This window comes from Aquarana catesbeiana, linkage group LG05, assembly GCF_042186555.1.
Source record: "Aquarana catesbeiana isolate 2022-GZ linkage group LG05, ASM4218655v1, whole genome shotgun sequence".
Classification (NCBI taxonomy): Eukaryota; Metazoa; Chordata; class Amphibia; order Anura; family Ranidae; genus Aquarana; species Aquarana catesbeiana.
Window position 1 is genome coordinate 388,573,955 of NC_133328.1, and position 18,875 is coordinate 388,592,829.

At 44.8% G+C, this 18,875-nt stretch overlaps 1 protein-coding gene and 1 pseudogene across 5 annotated transcripts in view; both read right to left on the reverse strand.

Annotated features, from left to right (window-relative positions):
* The window catches only part of MAK (male germ cell associated kinase), a 131,642-nt gene that overhangs the window by 17,819 nt on the left and 94,948 nt on the right, over window positions 1-18,875 (reverse strand). For all 5 annotated transcript variants that reach the window (XM_073631050.1, XM_073631046.1, XM_073631049.1 and 2 more), the window contains exon 12: window positions 14,146-14,277. In XM_073631050.1, the coding sequence (XP_073487151.1) occupies window positions 14,146-14,277 (132 nt within the window). The remainder of the gene's footprint in view (window positions 1-14,145; window positions 14,278-18,875) is intronic.
* LOC141146395 (U1 spliceosomal RNA) lies at window positions 17,899-18,052 on the reverse strand (annotated as a pseudogene).

The following is an 18,875-nucleotide window of genomic DNA, read 5'->3' on the forward strand; positions in this document are numbered from 1 at the left end:
TAAATTTAGCTGTGCTGGTTGGTAGCTAGCCTGGCTAATTTGTAGTCTTTAGAGATCAAATAATAGGATTTTTATAACAGCTTACCTGTAAAATCACTGGCACACCCTAACTTAAAATGTGCACTCCGTATATAACCCCTCCCACTGGTTGGAGTACCTTAGTTTTGTAGCAAAGCAATACACGTGTATACTAAGGAAGGGACCTCTGTGTCCCATGATGTACTTCAAAGAAAAGGATTTTACAGGTAAGCTGTTATAAAAATCCTATTTTCTTATCGTACATCACGGGACAGAGCCATAGTAGTTACTATGTGGAATGTCCCATAGCAATGCCAACTGAAGGGAGGGAGACGCAAGAGACTAGAGGACTCATACTGCAGCTTGCAGTATACTGCGCCCAAAGGCGATATCCTCATGATCTTTTACATCTACTTGATAGAATCTGGTAAATGTATGGACTGAAGACCAAGTTGTGGCCTTGCAGATCTGAGCCATGAAGGCTTGGTGATGCACTGCCCAAGAAGCACGAACAGCTCTGGAGAAGTGCGCTTTAATATGAACAATCACTTGACGAATCCATTCATAGATAGTAGATTTCGATGCTGCCTGTCCTCTTTTAGGACCGTTTGGCAACACAAACAAAACATCTGTTTTATGAATCTGAGCGGACACTTTTAATAGACTTTGACCGCTCTCACCACATCAGGCAACTCTGATACTCTTCCTGCAGAAGATATGGCAACCAAGAAAATTATTTTTCCTCATCAAGAGGACCAAGGGAATATCTTGTATTGGCTCAAAAGGCTGCTTCTGTAAAGCCGACAGGACTAAACTTAAGTCCCAAGGGTTCAGGGGTGACCTGACTGGAGGATTAATCCGAGTTACCCCCTGAATAAAGTTATGAACCAGAGAGTGTGAAGCAAGTGGTCGTTGAAAAAAACACAGATAAAGCAGACATCTGGCCTTGATAGTACTCAAGGCCAGCTTTATTTCTAATCCTTTCTAATCCTATCTGTAGGAATTCAAGGATCCTACCTATGACATTTTCCCTGGGGTGCCAACCCCTGGATTCACACCAGGAGACATATGGCTTTCAGATTCTATAGTATATGACTCTGGAGGCCGGCTTCCTAGTTTTAACCAAGTAGAAACTACTGAAGCTAACAGCCCACGATCTTTTATAATGTGGGTCTCAATAGCCAAACCACTAAATTTAGCGTTTGTAAGGTAGGATGGAATACCGGACCTTGCGAGAAAAGGTCTGGCCATAGCAGTAGGGTCCAAGGGTCCCCTACCGCCATTTTTACGAACTCGGCAAACCAAGATTTCCTGGGCCATGCTGAGGCCACAAGAATCACCTCCTTCCCTTCTTGCTTGATCCTGCGAGAAGGCGCGGAAGCAGTAGAACAGGACGGAACTCATAGATCAGTGAAAAAGTGACCTTACAGAAAAACCAAGGCATCTGTTCCGTATGCCATCGGATCCCTTATCCTTGACACAAAGTTGTCGATCTTGTTGTTGACCCTGGACGCAAAACAGATCCACGTCCGGAACTCCCCATTTTTGGCACAATGACAGAAAGCTGTCAAGGTGAAGGGACCATTCTCCCGGGAATAATTATTGGCGACTCAAGTAGTTGCCTGCCAATTCCCTGCAATGAAAATTGCTGATAGGAATGTTGTTTTCCTAAGATAGAATATGATTCACCTCTCTCTGGGCTGCACGACTTCTCGTGCCCCCTTGGTGATTGATATAGGCCACAGCTGTGGCATTGTTAGATTGGATCCTGACAGGACAATTCTGTAGTCTGAGCGTCCAGGCCTCCAGGGCCTGGCGTCCTGCCCTAAGCTCTAGAATATTGATGGGCAAGGTCATCTCTGATTTGGACCATTTCCCTTGGACAGACACTTCTTCCAGGACTGCTCCCCAGCCCAGAAGGCTGGCATTTGTTGTTACCACCTTCCAGGTAACTAGTAGAAAGGATTTTCCTTTTTGAAGATTCTTGGATATCAACCACCAATTGAGGTTTTGACGCACTTTGGGGGATAAACGCATTGGGAAGTCCAGAGCTTGGACCTTTTTGTTCCAAGTTGACAGGATAATGTTTTGCAGCAGTCTTGAATGAAACTGCGCATAAGAAACGGCCTCGAAAGAAGCCACCATCTTTCCCAACAATTTCATGCAAAATTGAATAGAAGGATTCTTCTTTGTTTTGATCAACTGAATCAGTTCCCTCGTGTAACTGATCCTTTCATGGGGCAAAAACACCCTCTTCTGAGCTGTATCTATGATCAGCCCCAAGTACTGCAATCTCCTTGATGGTTTTAAGGAGGATTTTTTCTAGGTTGAGAATCCAACCTAGGTATTCCAGGTAGCTGACTGTGGTGATCAAACTTTGGTTTTAAGCGGGCTACCGATTGATCTATCAAGAATAGATCGTCTAAGTAGGCTAGTATCGTTATACCTTGAGCCCCTAACCTGGTTAAAGGAGGAGACAGGATTTTTGTAAACACTTGAGGTGCAGTAGCTAGACCGAAGGCAGAGCTACAAACTGGAAATGAAGATTTTCTACCTTGAAGCGTAGAAATTTCTGGTGAGCGGGGAAAATCGGCACATGGAGAAAAGCATCCTTGACGTAGATTGACGCCAGAAGTTCTCCCCCTTGTTGGATGGAGACTACTGATCTGATTGACTCCATGCGAAAAGAACGGTATTCAAAAACCGGTTTAGAACTTTGAGATCTAAAATGGGTCTGACATCCCCGTTAGGTTTTGGAATTTTGAAAAGGTTTGAATAAAACCCTAAGACTTGCTGGGGAGGACGTGATGCTGACGTGAGACGTCGGATGGGGGGAGGGGCCTGAAGGTGGCGCCGGAGTGAGGGGCGGAGGCGGGCAGGACGGAGCGGGCTGCCGTGTACGAGGCGAAGGAGCGGGGTGAGAGTCTGCGGCCGCCTCGTGCACGGAGAAACCCGGAGGACGCTGCGGGCCACTCTGTCACCCCAGTACCAGCGGGTAAACTGCCACCCCGCAGAATACACAGCGGGGAGAGGGACGCACGAACGGTGCTCCGGAGCTGGAGGAGTGACAGGGGAGTACGGAGGCAGCGGGGATAGGATACCCCGGACGGCAGCGGTCCCCACCAGAGCCTGTGAAACAGCGAAACAAATGATACAGGCAGCAAGGATACCCCAATAGCGGGACTTCTCCCCCTTCATCCCCCCTTGGAATCGGCCACCAGCAGTACAACCTGGAGCATCAGCGCAGCACACATGATAAGGAAATGGTGAGTTAACAGCGCCAAAGAAGATCGCCTCCCCAGGTATGATTATTTATGACTTTGAACTGATAAATATCAATTGATAAAGTCTGGAGCGGTTGGATAAATTTTAAAGGAGGAGGAAAAGGGAAGAAAAGAAGTTAAGGAAAGAAAGAGCAACATAGGAGCTAGCTCATAGAGCCTGGGATTGAAGCGTTGGACTGGAAGAAACTCCCAAATTGTTGGTAGGTGGGGAGGCCGCAGAAAGGGGTTCGGAATTAGGAAGGCATAGAGGCGCCATAGAGAGCCCGGCTTCCTGACAGACAGAAACTAATTGCAGTAAACAGTTTCAGCAGTGAGCCCTATACTGGGCAGCAAGGGTGGGATATCGGACTGAAGGGGGGTATGAGACATACTGTAAGACGGAATCTAAGCAACTGATATTGACAAAAGTAAGCTAGGCGAAGCATGAGAGGGCGGAACCACAAAACAGCGGAACCCAAGACCCCCAGGGAGAGTCTCAACTCTAGTACAATCCAGAAGTACCTCAAAGAAGTGAGTGTCAAAAGTCTGGGTGCGGATATGAAACAAGCAGGAACGAAAGACAAAAAACCCAGATGAAACAAAAAGGGGGACAGGGGGAGAAGCCCAGAGAAGATACGGAGCAAGAGGGCGCAGGAGCCATGAGTGACCTGGAGGAGTCAAGAAATGCTGCACTATTCATAAATAAAATAGAAATGACAGAAATGTTCACTAATTTGGAAAATGTTATCAAATCAGAAATACTAAATGTACGGTCGGATATGAGTCATCTGCTACGCAGAGTGGAAGAAATAGAAGAAGCTTCAGATTCCCAGGCGAAAGAGTTACAGGAGCTAAAAGCTCAAATTAAGAAAATGCAAAATGATAATCGCATGCTAGCTTACAAACTGGAAGAACAAGAAAATCAAAGCCGTCGCCAAAATCTGCGGATAAGAGCCCTCCCTGAGCAACAGAATGAGGATTTAAGGAACAAGGTGCAGAAAATTTTTAACCCAATCCTGGGAAGAAGGGAAGAGGAGGTGCTGAGGATTGAAAGGGTGCACAGGATCAGAAAACCTCCAAATATAAGACAAGATATCCCGAGAGATGTAATAGTCAAATTCCATTCGTATGAAGACAAGGAGAAGATATGGACCAACCTTAGAGGGGCACCCCCATTAAGTTTTGATAAGAAAGAGTTAAAAAATTTTGCCAACCTATCAGCGGGTACCTTGTCACGAAGAAGGCAACTAAAACCCTTGCTAGACCAACTGAGGAAGGCTAATCTAAAATATAGTTGGGGGTTTCCAACATCCCTGCTGGTAACAAAAGAAGGCAGAATGCACAAGATGAGGTTTCCGGAGGAGATGCGGGACTTTTGTGAAAACCTGGGGATCCCTACACCAGAAGTCCCTACATCAGTGAAATAGAAAGATGAAAAGATGAAGAAGACAAATAGAAGATGATTGGAGAAGAAGAGAAGGAAAGAGGACTTCCCTTTTTTTTTTTCTCCTCTTTTTAGTCTCCCCCTGTCGGCCTCCGGTTAGGGGGGGAGAGTGGAGATTGAAGACTGAGGCTTATAATAAAGGCTCCAGGGGATTGGAGGAGGGAGGGGGGCCCCTATCTGCAGAGAGGGAGTACTCAGAGGACATCAGAGAAAGGGGGATAAGGTTAATCTACATGTATACCTGAGTTAAATTTTGTGTCTTATAACGTTAAGGGACTGAATTCCCTAGTAAAAAGACACAAAGTTCTCAAGGAGCTCCAACACTACAGAGCGGATGTAGTATTCCTCCAGGAGACACACTTGACCCTGGAATCAAACATAAAATTATATTCTTCACGGTTGCCCCTCTGGTATTACAGCGATACACCAATTAGGAGATCTAAGGGAGTGGCAATAGGGTTTTCTAAATCCGTTAAATTCTCAGTAGTGGAAAGGCTGACGGATCCTGAGGGCCGATTCTTATTCCTTAAGGGTATCCTGGGGAGGAAAAAGCTCACTTTAGTGAATGTCTACTGCCCCAATAAAAACCCGATTGGGTTTCTAAAAGGGGTGCTCTCCAAATTGGCAGAATTCAGGGAAGGAGAGGTGGTGCTAGCAGGGGACTTCAATCCCTGTCTGGACCCTGCCCGTGATAGTACGTCCCGGGCACAGGGGACAAGTAAGGCTCAATTAAGCATGATTAAGCGACGGCTGCACCAATGCCATCTAATAGATGTGTGGAGGATGCAACATGTAAAAACTATAGATTATACCTTCTTCTCCCCTGTGCACGGGACGTACTCGAGACTGGATTATATACTGATGGACCACAGCCTACTGGATCTTGTTGAGGAGTCTAGAATTGAGGTTACCTCTTTATCAGACCACGCGCCAGTTACACTGAGGATCAGGATTTCGGAACCCCAAAGAGAGTCCTATTCGTGTAAGTTAAACGAAAACCTACTCAGGGACCAAAAAATCTTAGAAAAGATTCAGGAGGAAATTGAATTTTTCTTCAGAGTCAATGATACAGGAGGAATCTCCCCATCGGTGCTGCTGGAGGCGCATAAAGCGTATATAAGAGGGGTACTGATATCCATAGGGGCCAGGTTAAAAAAAAAAAAGAAGAGAGGAGAGGGAAAGGCTCATTAAGGAAATTTTTGTATTAGAACAGGACCACAAAAAATCAAAAGGCCAGAGCCAGGACAGCTTCCGTCAATTAGTTGCAAAAAGGGAAGAGTTGAGAGACAGTATGGAGCAAGAGTCTAAAAGGGCCCTTAATAAATTAACAAAAGAGAAATATATATGGGGGAACAAATCCAGTAAACATCTGGCGAGGAATCATGAGAAAGAAAAGGGACAGGAATTACATAGAGAAAATTCAAAATAAAAAAGGTGAAGCGGTAGGTACGTAAAAGGTAGGTAAAGGAATAGTAAAGGAAGTAAAGGAATAGCGACAGAGTTTAGAGAGTACTTTGTACCTATACTCTATTAGACAAAAGGGATTAGGAAAAAGCTCAAAGGCGGGGAAGGTGGAAGAATTTCTAAAGGAGGCAGGAGTAGCCGAGTTGTCTGAAGAGGAGAGAGATTTCCTTGACAGACCTATAGAGGAGGAGGAAATACTTTCTGCCCTAAAGAATGTCCCCTCAAGGGGAAAAGTCCTGGCCCCGATGGTTTCACTTCGTTATATCTGGAAAAATGTAAACATAATCTGGTGCCCAGACTAAGCCATTACTGGAATGAACTGGGTCCTAATTGCACAATGGAGGGGGAGGCCCTGGTACCTTCTATTACATTAATTTATAAAGAAGACAAAAATAGGGAGCTTTGCTCTAGCTATAGACCCATTTCATTATTGAACGCCGACGTGAAGCTATATGCTAAAGTCTTGGCAGGTAGACTAAGGGACAGGATGACCACTCTGGTGCACCCAGATCAGGTGGGTTTTGTGCCGGGAAGGCAGAGTAGGGACAATGGAGTGCGATCAGTACTCCTGGTGGAGTCCACCAAACGAGGAGGGCCCCCAGTTCTATTCCTGTCAATGGACGCAGAAAAAGCGTTTGACAGGGTAGACTGGGGGTGTATGATCAAAACTCTAGAAACAATGGGGATAGGCCCAAGATTTATCTCCTGGGTTAAAATACTTTACACCAGTCCCTCGGCATTTGTAAAGGTGAATGGAGTCTCCTCTGACCCCTTCCGGATGGATAATGGCACTAGGCAGGGGTGCCCACTGTCCCCCCTCCTATTCGTCCTCACCTTGGAACCCTTATTATCTGCCATTTGTAATAATCCAGACTGTAGCGGGGTGAGGATAGGATCAGAGGAACACAAACTAGCGGCTTTCGCCGATGATGTGATGTTTTTCATCACAAACCTCAAGATTACGATCCCTAATATTCTGCGGGTCCTTAAAAGATTTAGGGAGATGTCAAATTTCAAAATCAACCTTGGCAAGTCCGAGGTACTCAATGTGAATGTGGGCTCACAAGAGGAAAAGAGCCTCGTAGGGTCGTTTCCCTTCCCTTGGAGGAAAGCGATCAGCTATTTGGGGATCAAGTTATCAAATAACCTGAAGGAAATGTATCTAAACAATTACATCCCACTGTTGGATGAAATTAGACGAGAAGTAAGAGGCTTGGTCTCGCGTCCCCTGTCATGGATTGGTCGTATCAATGCAGTGAAAATGGTCATAACGCCTAAAATACTGTACAAGTTCCAGATGCTCCCTATCCCGCTCCCCCAGTCGTATTTTAGGGCCTTAAGGGGCCTGATATCAAGGTTTGTCAGGGGTGGCAAAAAACCACGAATTGCTCGATCAGTCCTGAGTAGGAGGAAAGAAAAAGGGGGACTAGCACTTCCAGACTTTAATAAATATTACAAATAGGTGGTGCTTACACGAGTAATAGAATGGTCAAAGGGGGATTCGGATAGGAGGTGGGTAAATATAGAACACAGTTTGAGTAGTAGAGATTTAAGTCACATTATTTGGAACCCTCCCAAGTTTAGAACACTGAGCACAGAGACGGCAGCACTAACACATAATGCTTTAAAGTTTTGGGACCAGGTCCACACCCAGAATAAGTGGACTTATAATTCACCTTTGATATATTTGAAAGAGAATATTTTTTTTGAACCGGGGAGGAGGGAGGTGGGAGGGAATTGGATTAAAAGGGACAGTACACAATTAAAAGATGTAATCAAAGAAGGGAAAATATGCACGTATTCTGATTTAAAAGATAGGTCTGATAATTTCTCTATTGATCCATGGAGGTACCTCAAGCTGTCTTTTTTCATCGAGAAATTGCCGAAACCACTGCCGAAGTAAGGAAGAGTACAGGCCCCTGGAGCAGCTCTGTGAGAGGGAGCAATCGAGGGGCCTTGTCTCTCAAATCTATAAGATTCTGAGCGAAGGGGTGGAGCTGGAGGTGCCCCCATATATCAAGATATGGGAAAGGGAGTTAGGGTCACGGTGTAGTAATTTCACATTAGGAAAGATTTTTAAGATGCTACATAAATCAGCAGTAGATAGTAAGAGGACAGAGATAAATTTTAAATGCCTAGCAAGGTGGTATGCCACCCCAGACAAAATAAGCAAGTTTGACTCTGCAAAATCGGAGGAATGTTGGAGGGGGTGTGGGGCGGTGGGAACGATGGCGCATATCTGGTGGGAGTGCGCTGTCATCAAAACCTTCTGGGAAAAAATTATAAAACTAACTAAAGCTATCACGGGCAAAACCTTAGTAGAAGATCCATGGGTTTGTTTGTTTCATGGCACGGAAGAGCCCATCAAGCAATATCAAAAATCTATAGTACCCATCTTGCTGGACGTGGCCAAAAGGCAGATTGCGAGGAATTGGCTGGATCCAGAAAGCCCAAACATTCGAGATTGGCTCTTCTGTATAAATCAAATATACAACATGGAGGGCCTGTATAGTGAGGGAGGTGAGCTAGATGAGGGGGAGGTTCGGGTGGATAAATGGGCTGTATGGCAGGATTATAAAAGCTCTTGGAGCTATCTGGAGGAGGTTACAAGGAGGGACTGATGGGGAGGGGATTCCTGACAGCCCAGATATAACAGGAGTACCCCACTTAGCATTATGATGTCCATCTGCAGATGGGGGGCTGGGGTGGGATAGAGGGGGGAGGGGGGGGGTTGAAATGTAAGTGGGTATATAATGAAATGATTTTGTAAGAAGTGTCGATGTAGACCCTCTGTTGGAGGAGAGCTATTTATTTTTTGTACCTGAAAATTTAAATAAATAAATAATTAAAAAAAATAAATAAATAACAACCCCTAATCCTTGCTCTTCCAAGAGGACCACCGATATCACTCCTTGAGACAAGGGATGATCCAAAGCTAAAAAGAAAGACTTCTTTTTCATTGGATCTCTGGAAACGTTTGAGAAAACGAGGAGACGGGAACCCTCGGAACTCTAGCTTGTAACTAAGAAATTGAGGAAGCTACCCATCTGTCTTGACATTGTTCCTGCCAGACCCTTGAAAACTGTAGAAACCTTCCCCCCCACTCGAGCGAGCGGGGGTGCCCCTTTATAAAGAGGATTTCGTATTTTGTTTTGTGGGTTTCCTCCCCCAGGTCCTCTTTTGGTCCTGGGACTAACCCTGAGGTTTACCTCTTGAACCTGACGGTGGAGGCCGTCATGACTGCCTGGAGGCTGATGCCCTTGGCACCGGAGAAGAAGCAAGTTTTAAAAGAAAAAATGCTTAAACTTCTTTTTAACAGGTAAAAGGGAACTTTTCCCATTAGAAATTCTTTGGATATACCTATCCAGATTGTCTCCAAATAACCAGTCACCATGAAATAAGAAACTAGCCAAGAGCTTTTGCATGGCGCTTTGGCTGACCAATTTTTCAACCATAGGATTCTATGCACATGTACCAGGCCTAGCATGAGCCGTGAGGACTGGAGAATAGAATCTTTCATAGCGCCTACTGAAAAACACAATGTTTCTGATATCCCGGCCAAATCTTGGGCCTGCTGATCAGGAATAATCTTGAGTATCTCCATAAACTGGTCCTTTAAGGACTGAGATACTCTGATCGCTGCCAGTGCAGGCTGAACCTGTGAGCGAAATATAGCTTTTGAAAAGGAATTCCAACTTCTTATCTGTTGGATCCTTTAGCATATGAGCATTGTCTACTGGACAAGTCAGGTACAGCGGATATAGCAGCGTCAACTGCTGGAAATCCCCATTTCTTATAGAACTTTTCCTCCATAGGATAAAGTATTGAAAAACTTTTTTGCAGGAAGAAACTGTTTATCTGGGTGCTCCCACTCAGAATACATAAGCTTTTTTACCAAGAATGGATAGGAAAAGCATGAACAGATTGAGGAGGTTTTAATGAACCCAAACCAGAAGTGGGCTCATCGATTGACTGCACTTATAGGCAGTAAAAAAGTGGAGCGGACCAATACAGTCAGAGACTGTACCAACCAATTTCATCCTTTCGTATTAGGTTCTTCGGATATCAGCCCTTCCCTGGTCCCTTGAGAGAAATTCGTCATCTCTCGTCCCTTGTTCCTCATCATGAGGGTCCTGAGCAAATGGACGGGGATCTGTTATGCTTAGTCCCACTCTGGGATGCGATTAGGCATCAATTTTTTGCTCCAAAGTTAGAATGGTTGGAGAAAAAACCTCCTTAGTCATATATACAGGGGCTGTAATGCTAAAAGCAGCTGCAACCCTTGCCCCTCCTGATGGCCCACTCTGACCAGCCATATTACTCCCAGGGGAGGATGCCCTCTTTTTTGAGATGGGTCTAGGCTCCCTAGTGACTATAGTCTTTCTAGAGCCCTTTTTTTAGGTGATTTTAAGCTCCCTTCCGACCATAGCCCGATGCACAAAGCAGAGGTACTACCAGAAGGAATGCATGCATTGCTTGAGCAATAGTCCAGCTCTGCTGCTGCTATTAATGCTCATCCTGGTGCAGTAGTAAATGTGTCAAAGGAATGCCTGTGTCACCAAACCTCATATATACCTTCGCTCTTGTGTCCCTCCGTCGTTTGAAACAGCAAAAATGGTGCCTTTAACCCCTTCCCGCCGACCGTACGCAGATATGCATACTCGGCTTTCCGGGGTAATACCGGGATGATGCCTGCAGCTGCAGGCATCATCCCGGTACCGTTGTTTACAGCGGGCGATCGGCTACCGGTGTATAACAACCGATGCGGCTAAAAGCCGCTCGGTTGTTATACCGGAGGAGCGGGAGGGGACATCCCCCCCCTCCCGCCGCCTCCCGCCGCTGTTACCGGGCCTCCCGTGCGATCGGGAGGCCGGTGTCCATTCGGCTGCCTTCAGCGGCTGGGGGCGGGCTGCAACGAAGCTGTGAGCGGCTTCGTTCCAGCCTTCTCGTTGTAAACGCGGAAGCGACGTCATGACGTCACTTCCCGTTTACTCGGCTGCCAATGGCGCCGAATTTAAAAAAGTACATAGTATTCAGTGTAAAGGTGTAAAGTGTAAAGGAGGGATCGGGGGTCTTTTAGACCCCCGATCCCTCCATAAAGAGTACCTGTCACCACCTATTACTGTCACAAGGGATGTTTACATTCCTTGTGACAGCAATAAAAGTAAAAAAAAAAAAAAAATTTTAAACACAATTTATAAAGTAAAAAAATAAATAAAATAAATAAAAAAAAAAAAAAGTGCCCCTGTCCCCGCGAGCTCGCGCAGCGAAGAAAACGCATACGGAAGTCGCGCCCGCATATGTAAACGGTGTTCAAACCACACATGTGAGGTATCGCCGCGATCGTCAGAGCGAGAGCAATAATTCTAGCCCTAGACCTCCTCTGTAGCTCAAACCTGGTAACCGTAAAAAATTTTTAAAGCGTCGCCTATGGAAATTCATAGGTACCGTAGTTTGTCGCCATTCCACGAGTGCGTGCAATTATAAAGGGTGACATGTTTGGTATCTATTTACTCGGCGTAACATCATCTTTCACATTATCCAAAAAAATTGGGGTAACTTTACTGTTTGGATTTTTTAAAATTCATGAAAGTGTCACTTTTCCAAAAATTTGCGTTTAAAACACCGCTGCACAAATACCGTGTGATAAAAAATATTGCAACAATCGCCATTTTATTCTCTAGATTCTCTGCTAAAAAAATATATATAATGTTTGGGAACTCTAAGTAATTTTCTAGCAAAAAATACGGATTTTAACTTGTAAACACCAAATTTCAAAAATAGGCTTAGTCATGAAAGGGTTAAAACACACATTCCCCACGCTGGGCGTTGGAGGATGCCAACGCCGCACTAAGCCCCTCCCCACATTGCTACGGCCCTTCTTCTCTCCTTTCAAAATAAAGCTTTTCCGGCACGAGCGCGGGCTCTGATCCTATGGGATCAACAGAGAGAAATGGCGTAGGGGGGGGGCCTGGAAGTCACTAAGAGGCGTGCTGTTCGCGCTTCTTTTTTTTTTTTTTTTGAGCGTTCTTTCCCTGAAGGAAAAACAGCACAGGGGGGCGTCCAACCCCCCCCAGATTTACCGGAGGTCTTCTGCCGGCTGGACGAAGGGAAAACTGCTGTTTCCTGGACACATCGTGGGCTCTCTGAGAAGCATGAGACGTAAGTGCTCTATACAGCCCCCAGTGGTGACACAGGCATGACAACATTTACTAGTTAAAGGAGACATTCATAAGAAAATTTTGAAAATTTCTTAGAAAAACTTCACTTACCTTTCCCGCCGCAGGGTTTTCTGTGGTAAACCAACAGACCCAATCTTCACTCTTCATGGTGGGTTCCGTTAAACCTTCAGGAGCTGGGGATAATTGAGGAAACCCACAATCCTGGACCTGTAATAGCACCTCCGCCAGTAAAACTTTTTGGTCTTAATACCAAAAAGTACTGTATCCCGGGGTCCAGCTCTCTAAAAAAGAGAAGCATTACAGGCAAGACCTCGTTTCTTCAGATATGAGGCCCGGGTACCATTCAATTCAGCTAAAAAGACACTTTGAATGGATCCCGCTGCATGGCTAACCCCAACAAGGATTGCTCCAGTGGAGCTCAGCACAGCACATCTTTATTTGTGACCAACACCCTAGAGACTGGCGAAAAAACGGAGGTACTCCCACCAGTGGGAGGGGTTATATAGGGAGTGCACTTTTTAATTTGGGGTGTGCCAGTGTCCATCACCTGAAGGTGGCCTATAACACACATAGTAACTACTATGGCTCTGTGTCTCATGGTGTACGATAAGAAAAGTTTCCTCCTAAGCCTGTTTCAGTTGAGGTTTGTTGCCTTTGGCATTACTATGATGAGCTACAGTGAATTCAGGTTAGGAATAAACATACCTTTCTCAGCCAATCAGCACTGGCCGCTATAAATTGTGGGAGAAGGTATTTATTTGGCGACAGTCAGGTGATCTGGGTCTTCTCCGCACAGACTGCGGTCTGGGTGGGTGTGTGAGGAACAGCTCCAGCTGGGTAGGCCTGATGCCTGAGCATGTGCTCAAGGTTCTGCAAGGAAGAGCCTGCTCATTACCTGGAGGCAATGCTGAGAGGGATGGAGTTCTAAGGAAGCACATGAGGTAACTCTTCATGAGCCGGGGACTATGAAGTGGCTGGGAGGACTTCAATACAGAACTTATCCAAAAGAAACTGCGTATGGTGCCATGAGTTAAGTTCAGTTGCTATAGGAGACAGCCTACGCTACAAAGTACAGATTGCTGGTTCCAGCTTAAATGCCCTTCTCCTGTACTGCTACCTACCTTTTCTACATATTTTTGTCTAAGGAGTCTGCTGGTCTGCTAGTTACTGCTGTGTGTGCTGTGTAAGGGTGTCCTGTGCACTACCCCTTTCTCCCACATTTTTCCTGTTTGTGAGAAATAAACTTCTCTCTGTTTAAGCATAAAAGCGACTGGCGCCCATCTTTCTACCTTGTACACCCCCCACCATGCCTAGTAACCTGCACCCTGAGGAGGAATGTTGGCCCTCGCTGTCTCTGGGGGTCAACACCAGGCCCCCTGAAATTGGGGGAGGCGCTACATTATCTTTGTTCCATAAATGTAAAAAATACCTGTTGATTCTGCCAGTGAGCTGACACCACAGTGCCTCTGCTGCACTGAAATCCCAAACAAAGTTGTCAGTCCTACATTTCTGTGTGGACCAGAGAACACTTCCCCACAAAGTTATAGAGAGGGGTAGGTCTTCATTAGTCCTGCCCTTGGGTGATAATGCCGTTTCTCTTTTGTATACAGTACAGTGTTGTCACCCTAGGACATGAAGTGTGTTACTGACAGGATTGCCAGGTGAAAAAAAAGAATACAAGAAACTAAAGCAGCCACCACATCTATAAACTAGGAAACTCCAATATAATATATTGTGCTCTTGGGTTTATATAAGCTTTAAGCATAATTATTACCTGCATTGTTTCTGTTTAACGTCACTCCGCCATTAATAGGAGCAAGAGGTTTGGTGGACAGAGAACTGCCCCAAGTAGAATGGTTAGCTTCTTTATTAGTAGATATCAGCGTCACATTTTTGGGATTCATACCTAAATAAAAAAAATATATAAAAAGTATTCTATTTACAAGCTGGTTTAATACAAATGTGCAAATGACCCCTACACACATAGCAGAACAGGGACACACAGTTCAATTGCATAAGAGCCACAAAGAGGCCCAGATTATATTGTTATACAGGATTTATATAGCATCAACAGTTTGCTCAGCGCTGTACAATACAGGGAGCAATACAATTACAATTCAAATCAAATCAAAAGGCTTAGGAGGGCCCTGTTTATGAGAGCTTACAACCTAAAAGGGAGGATCAAATGATACAAAACCTAAAGAGATTCTAAAAGCTATTTTTTTTTTTTAGGTTAAATAATAAACATGGTATACTTACCTGCTCTTATGGGGCCCCACTGCTCCTCCTCTTCTGTGTGTGCCCCCACAGCAATGCAGGTGCGCTCCCGAGCCGGGCTGTGTGCACCCATAGACACACACATCACAGCTTGGGCCCCCCCCCCTCGCTCCCTTCTCACGGGATTAGGCTGACAGTAGCAGGAGCCAATGGCTCCTGCTGCTTTCAGTGAAGCCTGTAAATGCAGGAAGAGGGGAGAGAAGAGATGCAGCCAGGCACAGCGTTAGATCAATGTAGGACTGTAGGTTAGTGTTTAGGGAAAGTGGGGGAACCAGCAAGTAATAAAACATTTTTTTTTACCTTAATGCAAAGAATGGAATATTTGTAAAAAAACATTTTAGCTTTAGAACCACTTTACTAGGTGTATGGGAATTAAATGATGGAGAAGGTTAAAGTTCAGTTGTTAGAGAGAGGCGGGTTAGGCTTCCCTGAAGAAATTAGTTTTTAGGTTTTGTCTAGAGGTGGACAAAGTAGGAGATAGCCAAACAGATTGAGGTAGAGAGTTCCAGAGGATAGGGCAGTCTCTATGAGAAGCCCTGAAATCGAGCATAGAAAGAGGTGACAGAGGGGGATAGAGGGAAGGAGGTTTTGGGAGGAGTGAAGACATACAGTATAAAGATAAAAGCCTTTACTATCTAGAGATGTGCACCAATGAGTTAAATGGAAAGTGTACCTACTCAGTTCTCTTTATTTCTAGTACCTTTCAGAGCTCCCTAGGAGCCCCTGAAGCAAGGGTGGTCCTATATGCAAAGACCAAGTTCTACAAGGAAGTTGACACTTGGGCTTGGCCTCACCCTACCCTGCCCTGCAAGAATGAGTGATGCCACCTAATACACATGGGAGCATGGGAGGAGTGAAGGGGTAGGGTGTGACTCCTACTGTGATAGTCTTCAGCACCAGACAATGTTTCTGGGATATGACTAGTTCCTTCAAGTAATACCACACACAGAAACTTTCCATACATTTGATTTTATTGTAAAGTGATTGTAAACCCTTACATATACCCAGTGAAGTGACTGGCCTTTGGTGATACACAGAGATTAAATAAATCCCTCTACATAGGCTGTACCTGTCTATCTGCAGCCTTCTTTTCTCTACATCAGTTCAAAGTCCAGACTTTATACAGGATCTTTCAGCTCTGAAACTCAGGGGGCGGAGAGCTGAAGTTACATCAGTGAGGAGAGCTCTTAGAGCGGATTGGAGTGGAGGAACACCCCCTCCATCACACAGGAACAGAGCTGAGGCTGTCAACCACAGGTTGTGCCCTCCCCTGTCACCTTTTTCCTCTTGGTGTCAGGAAAACTTGTCAGAAGTGATTCATGCTAATAGTAGAGGAAGGAGGCAGCAGACAGAAATGACACTTAGTGCTCTGGATTGAGACAAGTATACTAGAGCGATATGCTTTGTTCATATTTCATGTCTGAGGTTTACAACCACTTTAATTGAAAACCAGACATACTGTATATTGATGTTTTTTCAGTCATCTCTGCAATGGAAGGCAGTCAGGTCCTGACAGACATTCAGAATACATTGGTAGTAGGTATTCTCATTTTGTAGTACATTGCAGTTGTGAAGTAAGAAATGCTGCAGTGACCCTATGTGGTTGATTTACTAAAGGCAAATAAACTGTGCACTTTGCAAAGTGCAGTTGCACCAGAGCTTAGTAAAGGAGGTAAAGCTTTGCAAAGAATCCCTAATCATGTGAAAGGAAAATTTTAAAAACAGTTTTGCTTGCACATGATTGGATGATGGAAGTCAGCAGGGCTTCTGCTCATTTACTAAGCTCTGGAGCAACTGTACTTTACACAGTCTATTTGCCTTTAGTAAATCAACCCCTATGTATCTATTGCCTCGTTTCCACTGAGCGGATCGGTTCGGGTCGGTACAGTTTGGAAGGCCTAGAATGGTCCGGCCTATTCAGGTGAGCGTTTCCACTGCAAGTTGGACCGACAGGGGCCATACGTGGGTTTCGAAAAAATGCCTAGCATGGCATCACATGTCCACCAATCAGTGGAATGTATCGTAGCTCCGCCCTAACCGAACCGTTACATTTTCTATGGCCCCACATCTGAAGCAGGACCCTGAATGGAGCGGTACGGTTCGGTTGTATGGGCCGCTTTCATAATGGAAACACCCAAAATAGCGCACCGTACCGAACCGAACCGATCCGCTCGGTGGAAACGAGGCATATGTGAATTGGCTTTGGGCTTGTGTTGATGGCCTCAGTTTTACATCATTTTAAGACACATTGGAGATCATTCAGATATCATTGACAGGTGCATTTAACCCGGGGCTGATCTACTGCAAAGAAGAGTTAATAAATAGTAGACATGTGCAATTCGTTTAGTTCCGAATTTGTTTTTTAACAAATTTTGACAAATTTCTTAATTCCGAAATTTCCTAATTTTCAAATTTCTTAATTTTCGAAAAATTGAAATTTTGGGAAATCGAAATTTCAGAAAATCGTAAATTCGAAATTTCGGAAATTGGAAAACTCATAATTTTAGAAATGAGAAATTTCCGAAATTTCGAAATTCCGAATTTCTAATTTCCAAATTTTCAAAATAGACATTTATGGACCTTATAACACTGTAGAACAGAAAAAGAAACTGGGCAGGTGATATTTTCCAAATCGTGTTGCGAGATGTGAACACCATTTATTTAAAACGGGGGTGTCCAACCTTTTGACCTTCCTGGGCCACATTGGAAGAAGAGGAATTGTCTTGGGCCACACATAAAATACGCTAACAATAGGGATAGCTGATGACCAAAAAAAATCACAAGTTTTTGATCACTGATATAAATAATGTACCTATCTGAGTAATAAAACTTAATTTTTTTTGTAATATTTTTTATTATAAAGGAAAAGAGGGCAACATAAAACTATTTGACACTGTTTTTGATAACCTAACGCACCAATATCCAGTTTGATGGCTGTAATAGCAATCCTCAATTAATTTTCAAGGTGCTCATCAGATCTTTTCGGTCTAATTTTGCCCTTCGTGGGCTTTATTTATGAAAATATTTGCTCACAAATATACAGTAGGTGTTGCCGAAAACTGATGACATGACGAAAATCAACATTTTTAATTAAGTTTAAGATTTTGTGTTGGGCCGCACTCATAGCTGTCTTGGGTCGCAAGATTTATAACATTAGGACTATGCATACACGCACTGCAGTACACCACACCAGTACAGTGTGAATGGGGCCCAACAATTATGCATTATTTTATTTTTTATTTATTTTTTTCACGAACTCAGTCCCCCACTACCACAAATTATGCAGTCGAGTTTCCTGCATTTGAGGAAATCGCAGGGGTCAGCACAGCCAGAGTGCAATGGCCTAGCCTCGCCCTGGGAGAACCACCTTCGTGATCATGGTGTCCCCCCTGCCAGGCAAGTATTGATGCATTATTTCTACTGTTCATATGGCAGTTTGGCACAACAGTCTATTGCATACAACTAATTTTATGACTAACAATGGCATCCCTAGGGGGGGCCAGAGGGGGCCCTGACCTCCCCAACATTATGCTGTGCCCCACCATGTGCCCCCCAATTAAAAAAATTTTTTTTTTTTTACAAAAAGGCAATGTCTAAGAGGGAGAGCGTCCCCAGTCAGCTCCTGCGGGTGATTCCTCCCCCCTCCCTCTGCTCGCTGACACTGCACACTGCATAATGCGAGCGCTCACACAACCACGGCTGCCCGATCTGCTCCTTCCCCTGCATCCTCATTGGCAGGGAGCAGAGCGAGTTGCAGGAAGGACTCCACCAGGACTCTCAGTAACTGAAAAAACAGACTGATTTCTCCCATCCTTAGGACAGGAGAACCAGCCTGTAAATTCCAAGAGATGCCAGACCAGCGCTGTCAATAGCAGGGGCAGGACAGCAAGAGGAGGCTGGGGAACCCCACAGTGGCAGGACACCAGGGCCCGGTTGCAAGACAACCTTTGCAACCCTGATAGTTCTCCCACTGCTTTGGACCCTTATATTTTCTTGGTATGCTGGTGACATATATCTCGTTTTCTGCCACCCTGGGGGGGTCCCAATACAGTAGGTAGGGAGTTCACTGCAGAAAGGGCCGTTGTGGGATTGTAGTAAAGGGCCCCAGGAGATATATATATATATATATATACACACACATATTTGCATTTTATAGTTGCCCCCCTACTTTTGTCCCTGTCTCCCCATGTGCCCCCCGAAATATGAAAGCTGGAGACGCCACTGATG